Source organism: Heterodontus francisci, chromosome 2 (genome assembly GCF_036365525.1).
Source record: "Heterodontus francisci isolate sHetFra1 chromosome 2, sHetFra1.hap1, whole genome shotgun sequence".
NCBI lineage: Eukaryota > Metazoa > Chordata > Chondrichthyes > Heterodontiformes > Heterodontidae > Heterodontus > Heterodontus francisci.
Window position 1 is genome coordinate 185099172 of NC_090372.1, and position 23749 is coordinate 185122920.

At 45.3% G+C, this 23749-nt stretch overlaps 1 protein-coding gene across 6 annotated transcripts in view; it reads left to right on the top strand.

Annotated features, from left to right (window-relative positions):
* Positions 1 to 23749, top strand: part of ccny (cyclin Y) — a 262025-nt gene that overhangs the window by 212686 nt on the left and 25590 nt on the right. For all 6 annotated transcript variants that reach the window (XM_068014834.1, XM_068014841.1, XM_068014847.1 and 3 more), the window contains 3 exons: positions 5753 to 5788; positions 5892 to 5949; positions 6882 to 7001. In XM_068014834.1, the coding sequence (XP_067870935.1) occupies positions 5753 to 5788; positions 5892 to 5949; positions 6882 to 7001 (214 nt within the window). The remainder of the gene's footprint in view (positions 1 to 5752; positions 5789 to 5891; positions 5950 to 6881; positions 7002 to 23749) is intronic.

Here is a 23749-nt window from a genome sequence, read left to right on the forward strand (position 1 = left end):
TGGAAAGTGGTTTTTGTCGAGGTTCATTCCAAGCAGCTTTGTAACACAGGGGTCTGTGCTCTACGGGCTGTTCCCAGGGAAATAAACATCAACTGCTGCTGGAGGACCATCAATTCGGTGAGAGACGCTCTTTGGTCTGCCCCAAACTTGCTGGTCTTCCAGCGCAAGCAGTTGTCCACGACTGAGTGTTGCAGACTGGCACATTCCAAGGTCCAGGACTACGTCCTGAGGGACGCACTAAAGCTTTGGGCAGCTGCTGCAAAGTGTCACTGGGGAAAGACTACTGTGTTAGGTCCTCCCACCAAAGTGAACTGAGGGGCTGGACCCATGGGAAACCCCTCGGGCTGTATACACTAAATATGGGTTTGCTTTAAAATGTACAAGGCATGTAAAATGGAATGAAAGGGTTGTGAGGCAACTCACTCCTGTATTGAAGAAAACTGATTTCCTTCGCACTTTTTGGAATGTCAACTTGGTGCTGTTTTGAACTGTTTTGTAATGTATTTTTTTTAACAGATTTTTATGAATAAAGTATATTTTGGGGGAAAAAAAAGTATTTCTAACCTTCGCCACAGTGATCTTTGTAGTTTGGGTTCACAGGCTAATTCTAACAGTAAAGGGTGCCATCTGCTGTACAAGATCTGGAATGCAGTGGCCTAATCAAAGCAAGTCCATTCATTGGAAAATCAGGAGTTCAGATACTGCCTTTAATCCTTCATGATTAGCATTGTGCCTGTTTCACAGCAGTAGGCTTGTGGCTCTGATGATTAAGAAACCGCTTGTTTAATTTAAAAAGATACAATTGGGCGGCACAGTGGCGCAGTGGTTAGCACCGCAGCCTCACAGCTCCAGCGACCCGGGTTCAATTCTGGGTACTGCCTGTGTGGAGTTTGCAAGTTCTCTCTGTGTCTGCGTGGGTTTCCTCCGGGTGCTCCGGTTTCCTCCTACATGCCAAAGACTTGCAGGTTGATAGGTAAATTTGCCATTATAAATTGCCCCTAGTATAGGTAGGTGGTAGGGAAATATAGGGACAGGTAGGGATGTGGTAGAAATATGGAATTAGTGTAGGATTAGTATAAATGGGTGGTTGATGGTTGGCACAGACTCAGTGGGCCGAAGGGCCTGTTTCAGTGCTGTATCTCTAAATAAAAAATAAAATAAATAAATTGACATATTTAGTGAATGTCTTCCACTCTGTGCTTCACATCATTCCTCAGTTAAGAGGATGGGCAAGCCAGCAGTTCCTGACCATTTAGTGCTGTAAGCATTACTGGGTGGTGTTTGAAGGTTTAATTATTTAATTTTCAGTTGCCTGCGGAGTTGAGCATGTACAGGGGGATTTTGAGGAAGGGATGAAACTAAATGGGTTCAACAAAAAATCTTAACTCTTTGGGTCAGATTTCCTTGTGGGGGCAGGAAACAAGTCGGGACTGTTTCCAGATCCTGAACCCGCCCCTGGGAGGAAACAGTCATTCATTGGGATTTTCACGGGAGCGCTCCCTCAATTAGCATGGAGACATGTTCTCGGAACAGTTAAGGGTAGTGGGTGGGCTCTCGAAGCTGGAGGGCCAATCAGAGGCCTTCAGCTTGAGTGGAGCAGCAGGCTGCAATGGATGGTAAATGAGAGAGAGGATGCTTCAACATGGAGGCACCCTCTCTCAAACTTTTAAAAATCTTTAATTAAAAAAAGAAATTTAGCAGCCAGGCCACCACTGGGGGTGTGGGGGGAGGTGGGGAGGAATCCTTCTAAAGGGCGGCCTGTGGCTGCTCTCACATCCAGGCAGACAGGGAGAGCCTCTGGACCTGCCGGGAGTGCTAATCCCTGGCATGCCTCCAACTGCCTGCCTCCAGGCACCTAATCTGACCCCCGCTGGTTACATAAACTGGAGGCTGACTGGAAAATCCCAGTTGGCCTCCTTTAATTGGAGTTAATTGCCCGGGTGCTGGTAGATAACCTTGCTAGCCCCAATCCCACCTCACCAAAAATGGCCTGGAGGCAGGATGGAGCTGGGGAACTGGCACGCCGGCCAGCGGCGCTAATGTTCGGCCCCGCCTGTCCGATCCCGGCCCCAGGCTAAAAATCCTGCCTCAGGACTCTGCCATGATGAAAACTGAAAATCACCTAATCTTTAAATTGCTTGCCACTGCAGTCACATCACTAATCTTTTGGAGTTCTGTGTATCTTTTGGAACTCTGTGAATTCAGTACAGTAAGTATAAATTCTTGCCGTTGAGAGAAAGTTGGCGTAGCTGGTTTGGCGTCTTTACCGTGATGCATTTTCTGTACAAAATCAGTGATCTCTGTGGTCTTGATTCAGAACATGGGCTGATTCTTTTTGGAAGGTCCCTGTATGTGAAATCCTTATGCAAATCACACCTCATACTTTTAATCCCTGCCATAACTCACATCCGTCATTGAAAGCATTCAATAAGAAGCAGCTGTTGTCTTATAACCTGTCTACCAAATGCCTTGAAAATGATAATTCAAATAAAGAAAGCCTTTAGAAAATGTTTTCTCTTCACATTGGGACACTTTTTTGAGTGCATGCAACCAGGTACATTCACCCACCATCCCCACCTCTTCCAAGTTATTCTCCTGTCATTGGTAAGATGCTCCCCTGTTTCCAAGAGGACAGGAGAGTTGAACTGTCTGCCCTTGGTCAATGGCCTGGATGCAGGAATTCAGCTAACTATTCTCTCAGCTTCACTGTTGCCCTTCCCCACCAACCCCCACCACTTGTCCTAACATTCCTGAGACCTGAAGAGAAACACAACCTCCAGTACACTCTGCTTGCCAGTTATGAGAATGCGCAGCACTCTGAATTTCTCTGATTTCCTAGCTAATGTCGAGAAACACCAAATTAAGTTTGTACCAAATGACATACAGTGCACAAACCTTCCTTTGCCAGGAGGCATGTGAAAATGGAGATCTGATTTTTCCCTTCTGTTAGTTTTGCTTGAAAGCCCCCACAGTTAAATGGCTTAAGCTGGGAGCACAGTGGAGCTGAAGGGTTCGAACCTGGTACCCAAAATTCTGATGGTCAGTAGTAATTTTAGTAAAGTGCAGCACTTCCAGCCCAGTGCGATTCAATGAGATTTTATCCTCAAAATTTCCCAGAGTATCAACAAGCAACTTCATTAACACAGTAGGACTTTGGGATTTCATTGAAACTATTTGTCTCATTTATTTTAAATACTTTTAGAAGCTGCAGACTCCAGACTAATATGTCTTTAGCACTTTATTTTTTTCTGCTATTCTACGAGAGAAGGTGACCTTGAAATGGACGCACTTTCTTGTGGTCTTCTGTCGTATCTTCAGCAGGAGACTGGCAGAAATTCCCTAATGAAATGGCTGAAAATGGCCATTTGCACCATTTCCCTGGAGACTATGCTGAAGTCAAGTATAAAATCTCTGCTGTGAAAATCTGATGCTATTTTAACTCTCCCTCTGCATCCCTGTTCTATTCTATGAAAATGCAGAGTTGGGGATTTAAACAGTGAAATGTTTACGTACATTACGTGCTTCCAAGCTTGCTGTAAATTGTTGTAATTCAACAAACTATGATGTTAGCCCCTTCCCGCAAACCTCCAAGCTCTGAGCCAGTTCCTCAGTCTAATCATTCTTTCCACAAAATACAAAATTTGAGATTTTATTGCAGTTGTTTAGGACCTAATTGATGTGTAAATTGAGAGAACTGAAATCTTTAAAATAAATTGTGGTGCAGAATGCAAAGTTTTGCTGATAGTCATGTACTGCGGGCAAGCTTATTTTCGGCCTTGTTTTGGATGCAGGCAGCCATTTTCAGTTATTGGTGCAATGAGACAATGCTATACATGTTGAAGTTTCCTTTGAGAAGGAGAAGAGACGTTCAAGATTTGAAATTGCAAAACTCTGCCTATGGGCACAGCTGAGAGAATTATGTCTGGTCATTAAAATCTGTGACTGGAATATTGGCAGTAATGAAAATTGGGCATGCTTCCCTCAGCACCATAATCTCCTGTTGAATGAGACTGCATTGAGAACAGCATTTCTCAATTTCAGGGTTTCTTGGTGTTAACGCCCAGGACTGCAACTCCATTGCATGGATTCAGATATATTTTCCCTTAGTGTATTTCTTGCTGGAAGATGGGACACTTCTTACTTATGTGAATAAATGCTAACTATCAAGTACTGTATAAGCCGAGGAGGAGATATAGAGTTCAGCTTCCTCTACTCTAACTATTCATTGTCTAAACACTTTGCTAGAGACAGACCATACTTGAAACCACTCAATACCCCTACATGCACTTTCTAAAAGGATTTATAAATAATGACCAGGAACTATTGTTGGCTTAGAGGTTTGGAGCCAGTGTAATACTGATCAGATAATTCTGTGCAGACTTCAGATCTGGTTTAGAACTACACCAGACATTAGTATACTAAAGTTCACTTGTTCACCAAAGAATCTCTAAAAATGTGCCTTAGTCCTGATACCAAATGAGCATCCTGTATTGCGGCAGAGTTTTTTTTTTCCTGCCTGCTTTCCCAATAACCATCTTTATGGCTGTTCTGAGTGAGATTGTTAATTTGGGCTGAATTATGAGTACTTTTGTGCTGTACCACTCCGTTGAATTTGGCCAGATTAATTTCATGTTGGAAACTTTCAACATCAGAGCAGACTTTAAAGCCATCAGTTAAAACTGGATCTAAATTTAAATTGGAGTTTGGGGTTGCTAACTCAATGGGCTGAGTTTTTGTTCCCAGGTCTCGATCCTGCTGTTGGAATGAAATGCGGGTCAGGGATTCTCAAATGCCACAGTTGGGACCCAGAGGGTGATTTTGAAGGAGGCAACCAAAGAAGTGGCTGCCTTTGGGAGCCTGTCCAACCTGAATCTGGTAGGCCAATAGGAGGCCATCCAGCACTAACATGTTGGCAGCCCCACCGTCTGAGGTGGGAGCTGCTGAAGTATGTAGGGAGGCACGAGGAGTAATTCCATTCCTGGTCACTGGCCACAAAATAGGTAAGTGAGAGGCCCTGGAGCGTTAGGGCCTTTGGACATCAGGGGTGAAGCAACCCATTTCCCCCCCCCCCCCCCCCCCCCACCCTGCCAACAGTAATGGGCACTGCAGCAGTTGTGGTCGATTTTCGGAATGGCGCCTTCCAAAATACATTGAAGTCTCTGCTACAGATGTACCTGCCCTGCGGCTCCGAGGCTGCCACAGTTTCACGGACAGCCTCCTGGTGCGACGGTACCCCATGCGCCAGATTGAAAATCTGGTCGGGGTCAGGAGAGTGCCCTTAATTAAGCCTTCAAGGGGCTTAATTGGTTGCTCACCACGTTCGGGCAGGTGGCAGTATACAGGACCTGCTGCCCCTTCAAAAATCATCTGAAAGCCAGCACATCGCTTGGAGATGGGAAATTGTGGCCTCACCCACCTCTTCAGCCAAACAAATGTTCAGACCAATGTCCCACCAATTCAGTGGGGAGGGATTCTGATAAAATTAGAACTCTGGGAGTCCACTATAGTTTGCAACTGAACCTCAAATTCAGACTTGTCCTTATATTAATGTCAGGGTAATAATTCTAATGCTAAAATGATTCTGTTTAGTGTCTGACCTTATGCAAGCATAGACTGAAAGATTAGCAGCTACCATGTCATTACAACAGGTTCAGTTTGATAAGCCGTAAATGTTAACAATATATGTGTTATCTACAGTTAAAGACTACTGATATTCTCCAAAACTGACGCTAATACTCACTTTTCTTTACAGTGTAGCACTTGCAATATATTACCACATCAAAAACAGGTATGTTGGTATTCTAAAGCAATTCATTTGAACTATTACTGACCCTTTATTAACTGCCTGTTCACAACCCATTATCGCCATCAATGATTTTTTTTTTCTCTAGAGATTCAGATGGACGAATGTTGTTAGATATATTTGACGAGAAGCTCCACCCATTGTCAGTAAGTATCTTTTTGGTCTATTTTCACTCGTGTTAAATTAGATCAAGCTTGGCATTGTAAGATGTAAGGTTGTACAGACAACTCCCCAAGATATTGAGTTACAGATGAAAGCATAACAGGAACTACCCAACAGACAAAAATAAATAAATTGGCTCATCTTTCTTGCCTGAAGTCCTGCTTTTTGTAACCCCCAATCTAGGAAGCTATTTCTCTGCTGTTTCAATCCTTTCACCATCTCCTAGTGTGACACATCTGCTTAGACTATACTTGAAGAATACTAGTGCCCAACCTGCTCCATCTCAACCAATAATGCTACTGAGCCATGACACAAAGGTGTAAAGACTGGCACAAATCAACTTGTGTATCCTCTTTTTCCCCTCATTTGATACGTATTCTGGGTGGCTATATGAGCAAGACATGAATCTTACACTGTAAAAACTGAATTTCCCCCAATTATGCCATTAGTACCTTAGAGCTATCCAAATACCTCAGTTGTTAAGGACCTTGCTAAGTGTAGAACAGTCATTCAAAACAGGAAAGCCCTGTGTGTTTGAGTTAGTTGAATTAGGGGTCTTATTGTCCACCTTAATAATCCGGAGTGAATGAATGTTTATCCAGTCACCCTTATGGAAGTGCTTTCAGGTAGATGTTGGGCAAGGACAGGATTGGGCATCACCTGTGATACCTACCCTGCCTCTCTCATATTGGAATAATGTGCTGACACGTTGCTCTATCTGAGCAAAATTCGAGACCTCCCAGTGGGACAATAATCCATCATGAATCAGCAACATTAATAGCAGGGGAATTAGGTTGGAAAGTAAACCTGTTGGAGCTCGTCATATCTCTTTGGAAGTAAATGACATATTTATGATCAAAATTAACAAGGAAATGAAACTTGTATCAATATAACAATTCCTTTTATTTTGACAAAGAAAACAGAAATGCCAGCAGACTATGATCGACATGACCCAGAACAGAAACAGATTTACCGTTTTGTTCGAACATTATTCAGTGCAGCTCAGCTCACTGCAGAATGTGCTATTGTCACATTGGTAAGTACGTACTGAATGGTATTCAGTCTCAAATTAATTTCATATTTAGTCTTGCTGTTGGCCAACTTACTAACTGAATACATTGTAACCCAATCTGTCAAGAACTCCCCAGGTTTCCTGTCTGTCTCTCATTGCTTATTTACTGTTTTACCTGCCAATCATTGATCCCAATCTACCAGGGCAAGATCCTTTTCAACTCACTGAAATTAGCCCTCCTCCAGGTAAGTATTTTCTTATTTGTTTTTCCTTTGGTTTTCTTTGTAACTACTCTTAACTAATGCCAATGATATTGTTTCTCAAATCACTGAAACATGTTCCATCATTTCCCAGAACTAAATCGAGCATTGCTTCCTTCTTTGTTGGGCTGCAAACATACTGACCATGAAAGTTCTATTTTTTGTATTCATTCATGGGATATGAGTGTTGCTGGCTAGGCCAGCATTTGTTGCCCATCTCTAATTGCCTTTGAGAAGGTGGTGGTGAGCTGGCTTCTTGAGCCACTGCAGTCCATGTGGTGTAGGTATACCCGGAGTGTTGTTAGGGAGGGAGTTCCAGGATTTTGACCCAGTGACAATGAATGAATAGCAATATAGTTCCAAGTCAGGATGGTGTGTGACTTGGAGGGGAACTTGCAGGTGGTGGTGTTCCCATACATTTGCTGCCCTTGTCCTTTTAGGTGGTAGAGGTTGCAGGTTTGGAAGGTGCTGTTGAAGGAGGCTTGGCGAGTTGCTGCAGTGCATCTTGTAGCTGGTACACACTGCTGCCACTGTGCACTGGTGGTGGAGGGAGTGAATGTTTAAGATGGTGGATGGCGTGCTGATCAAGCAGGCTGCTTTGTCCTGGATGGTGTCAAGCTTCTTGGAACTGCACTCATCCAGGCAGGAGAGTATTCCATCACACTCCTGACTTGTGCCTTATCGGCGGTGGACAGACTTTGGGGAATCAGGAGGTGAGTTACTCGCCACAGAATTCCCATCCTCTGAACCGCTCTTGTAGCCACCCCATTTATACGGCTGGTCCAGTTAAGTTTCTGCTCAATGGTAAGCCCCCGGGATGTTAATGTTGGGGCATTCAGTGATGGTAATGCTGTTGAACATCAAGAGGAGATGGTTAGCTTCTCTCTTGTTGGAGATAGTAATGGTATGCACTTGTGTGGCAGGAATGTTATTTAGCACTTTTCAGCCCAAGCTTGAATGTTATCCGGGTCTTGCTGCATCTGGACACAGGCTACTTCATTATCTGAGGAGTTACAAATAGATTATGCCTTTGAAGCGTGAAGTACATCGGCCCATCTTGTGTTGTAGCAGTATCGTTGATCAATACTGCTTACGCCTTTCCTCCTTTTTTTTCTTCTCCATCATTCCTGAATGCATTGTAGCCAAGAATATTAAATGCCCACTCCTCCCAGTTATACAGGGCCTTGGTGAGACCACATCTGGAGTATTCTGTGCATGTTGGTCTCCTTATCTGAGGAAGGATGTTCTTGCCATGGAGGGAATGCAAAGAAGATTTACTAGGCTGATTCCTGGGATGGCAGCATTGATGTATGAGGAGAGATTGGGTTGACTAGGCCTATATTCACTAGAGTTTAAAAGAATGAGCGGGGATCTCATAGAAACCTATAAAATTCTAACAGGACTAGACAGGCTAGATGCAGGGAGGATGTTCCCGATGGCAGTAGAGTCCAGAACCAGGGGTCACAGTCTCAGGATATGGGGTATGCCATTTAGAACCGAGAAGAGGAGACATTTTTTCACTCAGAGGGTGGTGCACCTGTGGAATTCTCTACCGCAGAAGGCAGTGGAGGCCAAATCATTAAATATATTCAAGAAGGAGATAAATATATTTCTTAATGCCTAAAGGATCAAGGGATCTGGGGAGAAAGCGGGAACAGGGTACTGAATTAGATGATCAGCCATGATCTGCTTTGAATGGCGGAGCAGGCATGAAGGGCCAAATGGCCTACTCCTCCTATTTTCTATGTTTCTCCCCATGTCCGTTATCACCTTGCTATCTTAATATCATGTGGCTACTTTTGCCTGCAGCCCTCCAACCTTAGTTGTCACACTTTGTGCATTTACTTGCATACACTGTAAATCCATCTCAGTCTGCCTCACAATTCACCTTCCCACCCCCGCCCCCACCGCCATCTGCCTCACAATTCACCTTCCCTACCCCCTGCTGTCTGCCTCACAATTCACCTTCCCTCCTCCCCCTGTCTGATCTCTGCTATTCATTATAATATTGTTGTCTCTTCCAATCATAGAATCATAGAAAGTTGAAGACACAGCAAGGGGCCACTTGGCCCATCATGTCTGTGCCGGCCGAAAAGCAATACACCCATTTTAATCCCACCTTCCAGCATTTGGTCCGTAGCCCTGCAGATTACGGCACTTGAAGTGCATATCCAGACTCCTTTAGTGCGGCTTGTATCTCCTCTGCATTACTTCATCCTGCCACTCCAGCCCCTGCCAAATTAGGGATCGGGCTGATTCGGACCAAAAAGGAGACCCACATGTGGAAGCAGAGGTCATTGACGAGGTACTAATGAACACTTTGCATCTGTCTTTACCAAGGAACACAATGCTACCAGTCATAATGAAAGAGGAGGTAGTTGAGATACTGGATGGACTAAAAAGAAAGGCTGACTGTACTTAAAGTTGATAAATCATCAGGATTGGATGGAATGCATCCACGGATGCTGAGGGAAGTAAAAATGGGAATTGCGGAGGTACTGGCTCCAATCCTCCTTAAATACGGGGTGCTTCCAGAGGACTGGAGAACTGCAAATGTTATACCCTTGTTCAAAAAAAGGTGCAAGGAAAAACCCAACAGCCACAGGGCAGTCACTTTAACCTTAGTTGTGATAAAGCTTTTAGAAACAATAATCCAGGACAAAATTAACAGTCACTTAATAATCCAGGACAAAATTAACAGTCACTTAGAGAAATATGGGTTAATAAAGGAAATCCAGCACTGATTTGTCCGAGGCAAGTAATGTTTAACTAACTTGATTGAGTTTTTGATAAGGTAACAGAAAGGATTGACGTGGTGTATGTGGACTTCCAAAAGGCATTTGACAAAGCGCCACATAATAGGCTTGTCTGTGGATTAAAAGGGACAGTGGTAACATGGAAACAAAGTTGGCAGAGTGACAGGGAACAAAGTAGTAGTGAACAGTCATTTTTCAGACTGGAGGACCGTATACAGTGATGCTCCCATGGAGTCGATACTAGGACCACTGCTATTCTTGATCATGTAAATTATTTAGACTTAGTGGCAGCTGTGGCTCACTTGGAGTACTCTCGCCTCTGAGTCACAAGGTTGCGGGTTCAAGTCCCATTCTAGGGCTTGAGCACAAAAATCAAGGCTGACGCTTCAGTGCCGTACTGAGGTAGCGCTGCATTGTTGGGAGGTGCTATCTTTCGGATGAAATGTTAAACCAAGGTCCCATCTGCTTGCTTGGATGGATGTAAAAGATCCCATAGCACTGTTTTGAAGGAGAGTTATCCCCAGTGTCCTGGCCAATATTAGTCCCTCAATAAACATTAAAAAAAACAGATTATCTGATCATTATCACATTGCTGGTTGTGGGGTTTGTTGTGTGCATACTGGTGTTTCCTGCGTTACAACTGTGACTGAACTTCAAAAAGTACTTCATTGGCTGTAAGATGCTTTGAGACATCCAGTGGTCGTAAAAGGTACTATTTAAATGCAAGTCTGTCTGTCTTGTTTTCTTATTGAGTGTACAGGGTACAATTTCAAAATTTGCAGAGGGCACAAAACTTGGAAGTATAGTATTATAAACTTCAAGTGCACATAGGCTGGTGGAATGGTTGGGCATACACAGATGCAATTTAACCACACAAGTGGGAAGTGCAGAACGAGGATGGGTGATATAAAATAAAAGGGTACAATTCTAAAGGTTGTGCAGGAACAGAGAGACCTGGAGGTACATGTACACAAATCTTTGAAGGTGGCAGGGCAGGTGTCATGGAATCTTAGAGTTATTACAGCACAGAAACAGGCCCTTCGGCCTATAGTGTCCGTGCCTGCCATCAAGCACATCTAATCACATTTTCCAGCACTTGGCCCATAGCCTTGTATGCTGTAGCATTTCAAGTGCTCATCTAAATACTTCTTAACTGTTGTGAGGGTTCCTGCCTCTACCACCCCTTCAGGCAGTGTGTTCCAGATTCCAACCACCCTCTGGGTGAAAAATATTTTCCTCAACTCCCGTATAAACCTCCTGCCCCTTACCTTAAACCTATGCCCCCTGGTTATTGACCCCTCCGCTAAGGGAAAAAGTTTCTTCCTATCTACCCTATCAATGCCCCTCATAATTTTGTATACCTCAATCAGGTTCCCCTCTCAGCTTTCTCTGCTCTAAGGAAAACAACCCTAGCCTATCCAGTTTCTCTTTATAGCCCAAGCAACATCCTGGTGAATCTCCTCTGCACCCTCTCTAGTGTAATCACATCCTTCCTATAGTGTGGTGCCCAGAACTGTACACAGTACTCCAGCTGTGGCCCAACTAGCGTTTTATACAGATCCATCATAACCTCACTGCTCTTATATTCTGTGCCTTGGCTAATGAAGGCAAGTATCCCATATGCCTTCCTAACCACCTTATCAACCTGTGCTGCTGCCTTCAGTGATCTATGGACAACTACACCAAGGTCCCTCTGACCCTCTGTCATTCCTAGGGTCCTACCATCCATTGTATATTCCCTTGCCTTGTTAGTCCTCCCAAAATGCATCACTTCACACTTCTCAGGATTAAATTCCATTTGCCATCTTACCAGCCCATCTATATAGTCCTGTAATCTAAGGCTTCTCACCTCCTCACTATTTACGACACCACTAATTTTCATGACATTGCAAACTCCTCTAGGGCCTCTGCTGTTTTCAGCCCTCTGAATCTGCCATAAACCTTTTTTTTTCCTTTTCCAATCCTCTATATCCCTTGACATCCAGGGTTCCCTGGACTTGCTGGTCCTACCCTTCACCTTTACGGGAACATGTTGGCCCTGAACTCTCACTATTTCGTTTTTGAATGACACCCACTGGTCTGATGTAGACATTCCTACAAGTAGCTGCTCGCAGTCCACTTTGGCCTGATCCTGTTTTATCATATTGAAATCGGCCTTCCCCCAATTCAGTACCTTTATTTCCGGTCCATCTTTTCCTTTTCCATAATTACCTTAAATCTTAGAGTTATGGTCACTATCGCCAAAATGTTCCCCCACTGACACTTCTACCACTTGTCCGGCTTCATTCCCTATGATTAGGTCCAGTACCTCCCCTTCTCTTGTAGGACTTTGTACATGCTGGCTCAAAAAGCTCTTTTGGATGCACTGTAAGAATTCTGCCCCCTTTAAGCCTTTTGCACAAGACTATCCCAGTTAATAATGGGGAAGTTGAAATCGCCTACTATTATTACCCTATTATTTTTATACCTCTCTCAGATTTGCATACATATCTGCTCCTCTATTTCTCCCTGACTGTTTGGAGGACTGTAGTATACTCCCAGCCAAGCGATTGCCCCCTTTTTGTTTTTAAGTTCTACCCATATGGCCTCATTTGAGGAACCTTCTAAGATATCATCCCTCCTTACCGCAGTAGTTGGCTCCTTGGAGGAGCTGGAGCTGCTGGTGGAAAATATCGAGGAGCTGATGGCGGATGAGAACCGAATCGTCACCTACAAGATGCTGAGCCAGTTCCTGGGCATTCATGTCAACCAGGCGAAACATGGAATGAGTAAGATGGCGGCGTCCAGGACGGTGGTCGCGTAAGGCTGGGAGAGGAATTCACCGCTCAGAAAAGGTGAACGGCTGGCAATCCGGGAAAGGACTGCTGATGGAGTTGTGGCCAAGCTTGAAGGCCACTTGGCGATGGTCGGGGAGCCCGTCCATGGCGATGATCAGGAGGAAGAGCGGCCACATGGTCCCGGCAGCGGCTCCCGCTCACTCGGCGACTCCACGCTGCTTCCACACAAACTTTCCCTCAACTCCGGCTCGGCTCCTGGATCCCGATCCCAGTAGTAGTACACCATTGTAAAAGGGACAATGGTGGGAGCTGATGAAATGTTTTACTACCAGCACCCCCTCCCCCCCACCCCCCTGCTCCCAGCTCACCCCTCGCACCCCCGCACCCCCCCCGCACCCCCTTCCTAGCTGCCCCCTTGCACCATCTTCCCCTTGCACCCCCTTCCCCTGCACCCCTCTCCCCTACCCCCTGCAGCCCCCCTCCCAGCTCCCCCAGCACCCCCTTCCCTCCACCCCCTTCCCTCCACCCCTTCCCATCGCACTCCTCCTTGCACCTTTCGCTCTGCACCCTTTTCCCCCCTTCCCTCCACTGGCATCCACCTACCCCTGTGTAGGGGCCCCAACAACTTCACTGCCTTGTGGGCGTCTCGGGAGAGACCAAGGCGAAGGGAGTAAACCCGAACAGAAAATCCGGAGCGGAATCCCGAAGGCGGTCATGCGTCACCTTTGGCATGTTTCTGGTAGTTCCTGCGGCCATATTGGTGCCAAGCACCGTGCTCTGCACTCCTTTGGACCCTACCAGGAAGGTCGAGAGGGGGGTTTTGACGCTTGGGCAACTCACAACCTCCATCCATCCGCCCAGGCATGCGCTATGGAGAGATTACTCCATAGTCGCCTCACAGCGACCAAATCAACATGGAAGGCAGCAGTTACGGGTTACAAGTCCAGCTCAATTGGCGTAGAGATTGGGCGCCACAGGTTGCCTTTGTCGGTGGGAGAGGTCATCGCATCTCACTGGACAGCTACCGCCTGCCTCAAACCGGGCAGCCCCCGGTCAGTAAGGTTCTGTCCCGCCACAGTCCACCTGCTTCAAACGGTGCTTGGAGCTCAGGGTCATTGCCCGACAACACCGCACCAAACAGCACGGCCAAAAAAGGAGAGAAGGTACTAGCCCTTCGTTTTGCAAGCTGGAACGTCAGAACTATGTGTCCTGGCCTGTCGGAAGACTTTACACAAATCAACGATTCTCGGAAGACCGCAATCATCAACAACGAGCTCAGTAGACTCAATGTGGACATTGCAGCACTTCAGGAGACATGCCTCCCTGCGAGCGGATCTCTAAGAGAGCAAGACTACACCTTCTTCTGGCAGGGTAGGGATCCTGAAGAACCAAGACAGCATGGAGTGGGCTTCGCCATCAGAAACTCTTTGCTCAGCATGATAGAGCCACCCTCAAATGGCTCAGAACGCATACTGTCCATCCGACTGTTCACCGCCTCTGGTCTAGTACACCTACTCAACATCTATGCTCCAACACTCTGCTCCCCACCTGAAGTTAAAGACCAGTTCTATGAGGAACTCCATAATATCATTAGTAGTATCCCCAACACCGAACACCTATTCCTGCTGGGGACTTTAATGCCAGGGTTGGGGCCAACCATGACTCATGGCCTTCCTGCCTTGGGCGCTATGGCATTGGAAGGATGAATGAGAATGGACAGAGACTGCTTGAGTTGTGTAACTATCTTAACCTCTGCATCACCAACTCATTCTTTCACACTAAACCCTGTCACCAGGTTTCTTGGAGGCACCCAAGATCACGTCGTTGGCACCAGCTGGACCTCATCGTCACAAGACGAGCCTCTTTAAACAGTGTTCAAACCACACGCAGCTTCCACAGTGCGGACTGCGACACCGACCACTCCCTGGTGTGCAGCAAGGTTAGCCTCAAACCAAAGAAGCTGCATCACTCCAAGCAGAAGGGCCGCCCGCGCATCAACACGAGCAGAATTTCTCATCCACAGCTGTTATGCAAGTTTCTAAATTCACTTGAGAAAGCCCTCCAAAACACTCCCACAGCGGATGCAGGGACCAAGTGGACCCACATCAGAGCCGCCATCTATGACTCAGCAATGACCACCTATGGCAATTGTGTGAAGCGGAATGCAGACTGGTTTTAATCTCACTTTGAAGAGCTGGAACCTGTCATAGCCACTAAGCGCATTGCACTGTTGAACTACAAGAAAGCCCCCAGTGAGTTAACATCTGTAGCACTTAAAGCTGCCAGAAGCGCTGCACAAAGAACAGCCAGGTGCTGCGCAAATGACTACTGGCAACACCTATGCCGTCATATTCAGCTGGCCTCTGACGCAGGAAATATCAGAGGAATGTATAATGGCATTAAGAGAGCTTTTGGGCCAACCGTCAAGAAGATCGCCCCTCTCAAATCTAAATCAGCGGACAAAATCACTGACTAACGCAAGCAAATGGACCGCTGGGTGGAACACTACCTAGAACTGTACTCCAGGGAAAATGTTGTCACTGAGACCGCCCTCAATGCAGCCCTGTCTCTGCCAGTCATGGATGAGCTGGACGTACAGCCAACAAAATCGGAACTCAGTGATGCCATTGATTCTCTAACCAGCGGAAATGCCCCTGGGAAGGACGGCATTACCCCTAAAATCATCAAGAGTGCCAAGCCTGCTATACTTTCAGCTCTGCACGAACTGCTTTGCCTGTGCTGGGATGAGGGAGCAGTACCACAGGACATGCGCGATGCCAATATCATCACCCTCTATAAGAACAAGGGTGACCGCGGTGACTGCAACAACTACCGTGGAATCTCCCTGCTCTGCACAGTGGGGAAAGTCTTCACTCGTGTCGCTTTAAACAGGCTCCAGAAGCTGGCCGAGCGTGTCTATCCTGAGGCACAGTGTGGCTTTCGAGCAGAGAGATCCACCATTGACATGCTGTTCTCCCTTCGCCAGCTACAGGAGAAATGCCGTGAACAACAGATGCCCCTCTAAGTTGCTTTCATTGATCTCACCAAAGCCTTTGACCTCGTCAGCAGAAGTGGTCTCTTCAGACTACTAGAAAAGATTGGATGCCCACCAAAGCTACTAAGTATCATCACCTCATTCCATAACAACATGAAAGGCACAATTCAGCATAGCGGCACCTCATCAGAGCCCTTTCCAATCCTGAGTGGCGTGAAACAGGGCTGCGTTCTCGCACCTACACTGTTTGGGATCGTCTTCTCTCTGCTGCTCTCACTTGCATTCAAGTTCTCAGAAGAAGGAATTTTCCTCCACACAAGATCAGGTGGCAGGTTGCTCAACCTTACCCGTCTAAAAGCGAAGACCAAAGTATGGAAAGTCCTCATCAGGGAACTCCTCTTTGCTGATGATGCTGCATTAACATCTCACACTGAAGAGTGTCTGCAGAGACTCATCGACAGGTTTGCGGCTGCATGCAATGAATTTGGCCTAACCATCAGCCTCAAGAAAACGAACATCATGGGACAGGACGTTAGAAATCCCCCATCTATCAATATCGGCGACCACACTCTGGAAGTGGTTCAAGAGTTCACCTACCTCGGCTCAACTATCACCAGTAACCTGTCTCTCGATGCAGAATTAAACAAGCGCGTGGGAAAGGCTTCCTCTGCTATGTCAAGATTGGCCAAGAGAGTGTGGGAAAATGGCGCACTGACACAGAACACAAAAGTCCGTGTGTATCAAGCCTGTGTCCTCAGTGCCTTGCTCTACAGCAGCGAGGCCCAGACAACGTACGTCAGCCAAGAGCGACGTCTCAGTTCATTCCATCGTCGCTGCCTCCGGAAAATCCTTGGCATCTGGTGGCAGGACCGTATCTCCAACACAGAAGTCCACGAGGCGGCCAACATCCCCAGCTTATACACCCTACTAAGCCAGCGGCGCTTGAGATGGCTTGGCCATGTGAGCCGCATGGAAGATGGCAGGATCCCGAAGGACACATTGTACAGCGAGCTCGTCACTGGTATCAGACCCACCGGCCGTCCATGGCTGCGCTATAAAGACGTCTGCAAACGCAACATGACGTCCTGTGACATTGATCACAAGTCGTGGGAGTCAGTTGCCCGCGATCGCCAGAGCTGGCGGGAACCATAAAGGCGGGGCTAAAGTGTGGCGAGTCGAAGAGCCTTAGCAGTTGGCAGGAAAAAAGACAGAAGCGCAAGGAGAGAGCCAACTGTGTAACAGCCCCGACAACCAATTTTATCTGCGGCACCCGTGGAAGAGTCTGTCACTCTAGAATTGGCCTTGATAGCCACTCCAGGCGCTGCTGCACAAACCACTGACCACCTCCAGGCGCTTACCCATTGTCTCTCGAGACAAGGAGGCCAAAGATGGAAGATGGATCAATAGTACAGTGCCACCTCCTCTTTTACACCCTTCCCCTTGTCACGCCTGAAGATTCTATACCCTCGAATATTGAGCTGCCAGTCCCGTCTTTCCCTCAACCATGTCTCTGTGATATTCCCATATGTTAATCAAAACCTTTAATTCATCTGCCATACTGTAAGACTCCTTGCATTAAAATAGATGCAATCCAGCCTTGCATTATTTGCTTTTGACTTAACAGGTCTATATTTGCTCTGCCTTCCAGACTGACTTATTTTCTCATCTATATTTGGCTGTGCATCACCCCCTACTGTACCTCCACTCTGTATCCCATCCCCTGCCAAATTAATTTAACCCCGTCCTCCCCAGCAGAACTAGCAAACCTCCCAGCAAGGATGTTGGTCCCATTCCGGTTCAGGCGCAACCCGTCCAACTTGTACATGTCCCATCTTCGCCAGCAACAGACTCAGTGATCCAGGAAACTAAAGCCCTCCCTCCTGCACCATCTCTTTAGCCGTGCATTCATCTGCTCTATCCTCCTATTCCTATACTCACTAGCACATGGCACCGGGAGTAATCCAGGGATTACGACCTTTGAGGTCCTGCTTTTTAATCTGCTACCTTGATCCCTAAATTCTTGTTGCAGGACCTCATCCCTCTTTTTACCTATGTCGTTGGTACCAATGTGAACCGTAACCTCTGACTGTTCACCCTCTTCCTTCAGAATGTCCTGCAGCCGCTCCATGATATTCTTGACCCTAGCACCAGGGGGGCAACATACCATCCTGGAATCACGTTTGCGACCACAGAAATGCCTATCTCTACCCTTTATGATAGAATCCCCTATCATTTTTGCTCTCCCACCCCTTTTCCTCTCCTCCTGTGCAGCTGAGCCACCCGTGATGCCACAGACTTGGCTCTTGCTGCATTCCCTGAGAAGTTATCTCCCCCAACAGTATCCAAAGCGGAAAATCTGTTAGAGAGGGAGATGGACCTAGGGGACTCCTGCATTGCCTGCCTAGTTCTTCTACTCTGCCTGGCAGTCACCCATTCCCTTTCTGCCTGAGCAGCCTTTACCTGAGGTGTGACCACCTCCCTGTATGTGCTATCCATGATGGTGAAAGTGGTTAACAAGGCATAAGGGATCCTGGGCTTTATAAATAGAGGCATAGAGTACAAAAGCAAGGAAGTTGTGATCATCCTGTATAAAACACTGTTTCGACCTCAACTGGAGTATTCTGTCCAATTCTGGGCACTGCACTTTAGGAAGGATGTGAAGGCTTTGGAGAGGGTGCAGAAAATATTCATGAGAATGATCCCAGGAACGATAGACTTCATTTTTCTCGATAGATTGGAGAAGCTGGGGCTGTTCTCCTTAGAGAAGAGAAGGTTGAGAGGAGATTTCATAAAGGTGTTCAAATTATGTGCTGTCTAGAAGGAATAGATGGAATCTGTGCCCATTGGCAGAAGGGTCAAGAACCAGAGGAGACAGATTTAAGGTGACTGGCCAAAGAACTAAAGGTGACTTGAGGGAGCACTTTTTTATGTAGCAAGTGGTTACGCTCTGGAATGCACTCCCTAAACGGGTAGTGAAGATAGATTCAATCATAGTTTTCAAAAGGGAATTGCATAAGCAACTGAAAGGAAAACAAATTGCGAGGCTACAGGGAAAGGGCTGGTGAGTGGGACTAGCTGAGTTGCTTTTGCAGAGAGCTGGCATGAACTTGATAGGCCGAATGGCCTTTTTCTGTGCTGTAACCATTATATGATTCTATAAGTTAGTTTAAGCCCTCCCTCACAGCACTAATTAACCTCCCTGCATGGACATTAGTCCCCAGCCCTGTTGAGGCACAACCTGCCCATCTTGTACACATCCCTCCTGGTATTCCATCCCTCCCAGAACTGGTTCATGTGCCACAGAATGGGACTGGGAGTAATCTAGAGATTGCTACCTTTGGGGTCCTGCTGTTTAACTTGTTCCATAGCCCCTGAAACTTTGTTTGTAGGACCAATGCCACTGGTTCCAATATGGACCATGACTTTTGGCTGTTCCCCTTCCCCATGTAAAATGTTCTCCACCTTGCCACTGATGTCCTTTACCCTGGCACCAGGTAGGCAACACACCATATGAGACTCATGTCAGTGGTTGTAAAAATGCCTGTCCATCCCACTCACTATTGAATCACCTATGACAACTGCATTTCGACACTTTTCTGTGCCTCCCTGTGCAGTCTTTTGCCCCACCTTACAGTGGATATACTCTAGACTGCACTCCCCTGAGATATCGTCACCCTACTGGTATTCAACAATGAAAACTGGTTTGAGAGTGCCACGCTCCCAGAGGAATGCCACACTGCCTTCCTCCTCCTACCCTGCCAAATGACCACCCACTTACTGTCCCCCAAACTCTCTGTAATTGCTGGGTGATCGCCCCCTGAAATGTGCGCTCCAGAAAATTCTCAGTCTCCTGTCTGCCCTGCAGTGACTCCGCAAAGTGTCCTGGAGTTCCCACATGGTGCAGGAATTGCAGGCAACAGGTCTCAGCCATCCCAACATTTAGTGTAAACATCTAACTATGTATATATATATGATTATAAATGCTGTTAGTTTAGTATCTCCTTATTCTTATTTATTATTTATGTACACCAGATGTTTATTTAATGCAGTTCAGTTCACTTTAATGTTGATGTCTTCTACTTAGTTAATTTTAGTTTTATCTCCATAGATTTAATTAATTACTCTGATTATATATTTACTTGTACTCTTTACTTTTACAATTTACTGTTCTTTGGTTTAACTTATTTAGTACCTCCTTCCCCCTCTGCACTAATTTTTCACGCTCACCAAATTCCCATTTTCACTGTTTTGCAAGCCACTCTATTTAGCATCCAACTCTCACCAAGCTCTGTGCTGAAAGCACTTTTGAAGAGACAGACTGTTCTAAATCTTAACGCATTAGAATTGGATCAAGATTAGAATATTTCATTTGTCCAACTTAAGCCTATTTGGAGCACTTTTATTTTTAGCATCTGTAAAGCATAGGACAATCAAAGGCATACCTCAGAACATCTCTCACTCTTGTACACTGTTCAGAAAACAATAAAACTGCAATTGAAACTGTATTCAATGACATCAGGGGATATTTGTCCATGAGGCAGCCAGATCTGTTTTTAGAAGAGGTTGTCAGATGTCAAGGTGAATCGGGAGTTGTGTCTTTTTTAACACATTCAGTTAAAATAGAGCACTTACAAGCGTGTCTATATGGATATGGATGATGCATGTGATAGAATTACTGAATAAGCTGTAGGAACTGTCTGGGGAGTGTGACAGATGTCACTGGGTAAATGAATACAGGCATTGACTGATTTTGGGAGTCCATTTTATCTAGTATGTTCTAATAAAAGTTAGAAACAGGCTGAAATATATCTTTGAACAGAGAATTACCTCTGCAGCTTTCCAAGATATATGCTCTGCTTATTGTCCTAGATTATCTACAAAAATATTTCTTAATAATTTTGAAGTAGAATTGGTCAAATATGTGCATAGTTTCTTTATTTTGTTACTGTAGCTTTATCTCACCATTTTTCTGACCTCATGTTAGGCTTCCAGGTAGCATTCTTGTGGGTAGGGGAAAAAGCGAGTGAGCTATCGAGGCCTCTCTTCCTCTTATTTGATTGTTGCATAAAAAGAAAGAAATATACATTGCTGTCCATCAAGCCAGATTCAATGTCTAGGCAATTTTACTGTCAAACTTTTCCATGTGCACTCTGACATCTCATCCAATTTGTTGATGCAGTGACCTCCTGTGGCCTCCCCTGGCAGTCCATTCCACGCACTCAACATCTTCTATAGTTCAAAATAGTTCAATCTAAACTATCTTTTCACCCTCTCTCTTTTAAGTTGGAGGCTATGCCCTCTGTGGAATCTGTGACTCTGTTCAGCATATTGACCTGGAATTTTCAGTGGAAATGTTGATGAGGGTATGTGCACTCACCGTTATTAAGGAGTAAATTGGACAGCAACTTCTTTGTTCTGCACATGCACAGTTAAACACAGAAATCAGGACATTACTGTCCAGTTTGTCCTGCTCCTCCAGAAATGCTGCTCAGCATTCAAACAACTGTAGGGCATGAAGTTGGCATACTTACTCATGAGATAAATACTTAACAAGGCAGAAAAAGTCAAGGCATATCCATTCATGTATAAGTGAATTTTTAAGGTTTAATTACTGACAATCAACCTCTCCAACACTGAAAATTTGCATTTACGTTTGTGGATTCTCTTTCCTGCAGATTTTAGTTATTTAAAAAAAAATTAAAATTAAAATATTTTAATTTCCTTTTTCCTTTTTATTTTGCTCTTCTAATCCCATCTTTCTTTGCCTCTCTCTATTTTGCTGTCGGTCCATGATTTTACATAGATTTAAATATTCTAAATTACACTTCCTGGTTTAGACTCTGCATGCCTCAGTAAGGACTCTTCATTTTGAGTTGAGGCGACACACCGTTACTTGCCTTGTTCCCTGTCGAGGGTGCCATGCTATTCCGGCTCTTCAATTTGTGAGCCTAGACCCAAATCCATCATCACTTAATTTAAAATATTTTATTTTTGCTACACTTTAAGGGTCCAAACTTATGCTTCCGAATTTTCACAACAGCACTAGAATATTTAAAATTGTCCTGTTTCAGCATTTTTTTACCATAATAATTTTTCAGGGGACGATAAGGTAAGCTAAATAGTCGTCTTTGTACTCCGAGAAGAGAGGACATCTAACTAAAGCTATATTTAAGAAAATTAGTCATTTGTGAAGCAGAATTTTGAAAGCAATCCATTTTCTCTAAGTGTTTTTAACAAAACATTTGTATTGTTATGATTAACTAGACAACCTCACCCAGCTGGTCCTTCTTACTCAGTCTTGGCTCAGAATCAGGATCTCTGTTGTATCTGTCACTGTATCTGCTGTGCTTGTCCCTGAGCCATGTGCTACTTGTAAAATGGGGTCAGACTGCAGGTGAGTGGGTCAGGCAGCAACAATCTGCTGAAGTACTGGTATTTGAAGTTCGTAGGATTGCCAAAGATTCATTGGGGTTTCCTCCATCGTTATAAAATTCTTAATATATTTGGATTGTGATCACATAAATTTAGCATTTTATGATAACAGAATTTCAATGGTTGTGATTCAATGACTAACATTGTGAAATGAAATCAAACTGCTATTAACTAAAATGTGTGAGCAGAACCAGCTTAGAGCTTGAAATGTGCCTTTCATTAACCAGGGAACTAATAGTGTTGGTCAGAATTTGCCTCTAAGCCAAGTCCTAGATACTGTGTTTATTACTTTCTTTATTGCTTTGCATGAATATTCTCATTTAAGCAGCTTCTCAGCTTAATCTCAGTTTGGCTTAGTTTCTATCACTCTCCCCTCTAAATCGGAAGATTGTAGGTTGAAGCCTCGCTTTTGATTTGAGCTCATAATCTAAAGTGATACTTTAACAATAGCTTGCATTTAATTTGGTAAAACATCCCAAAGCACTTCACAGGAGCATAACCATGCAAAATTTGATACTAAACTACATAAAGAGCTATTAGATAAGGTGAGGGTCAAAGAGAGTGCCTTAAAGGTGGAGAGGCAAAGGTTTAGGTTTAGGGAGAGAATTCCAGAACTCTAGGGCCTAGTCAGCTGAAGGCACGGAGGTGGGACAATGGAAATTAGGATGCAGGAAGCCAGAATTGGAGGAACACAGAGATCTCAGGGGCGGCACAGTGGCGCAATGGTTAGCACCGCAGCCTCACAGCTCCAGCGACCCGGGTTCAATTCTGGGTACTGCCTGTGTGGAGTTTGCAAGTTCTCCCTGTGTCTGCGTGGGTTTCCTCCGGGTGCTCCGGTTTCCTCCCACAGCCAAAAGACTTGCAGGTTGATAGGTAAATTGGCTGTTATAAATTGCCCCTAGTATAGGTAGGTGGTAGGGAAATATAGGAACAGGTGGGAATGTGGTAGGAATATGGGATTAGTGTAAGATTAGTATAAATGGGTGGTTGATGGTCGGCACAGACTCAGTGGGCTGAAGGGCCTGTTTCAGTGCTGTATCTCTAAACAAAACTAAACTAAGCTTGTGGGGCTAGAGGAGGTTACAGCGATTGGAATTTCAGTGCAGTACTGACAGAGTGCTGCATTGTTGGATGTGCTGTATTTCAGCTGAGATTTTAACTAAGCTGCTGTCTACTTATCTGAAGAGGAGCAATGAGTTCTCCCAATGTTCAGACCAACTCCCTCAACCCACATCTTGGTTAACAAATGGGCTAATGGGAAGATTCTTGGTAGTGTAGATGAACAGAGAGATCTTGGTGTCCAGGTACATAAATCCCTGAAAGTTGTCACCCAGGTTAATAGAGCTGTTAAGAAGGCATATGGTGTGTTTGCTTTTATTAGTAGGGGGATCGAGTTTAGGAGCCACGAGGTCATGCTGCAGCTGTACAGAACTCTGGTGCGGCCGCACCTGGAGTATTGCGTGCAGTTCTGGTCACCGCATTATAGGAAGGATGTGGAAGCTTTGGAAAAGGTGCAGAGGAGATTTACTAGGATGTTGCCTGGTATGGAGGG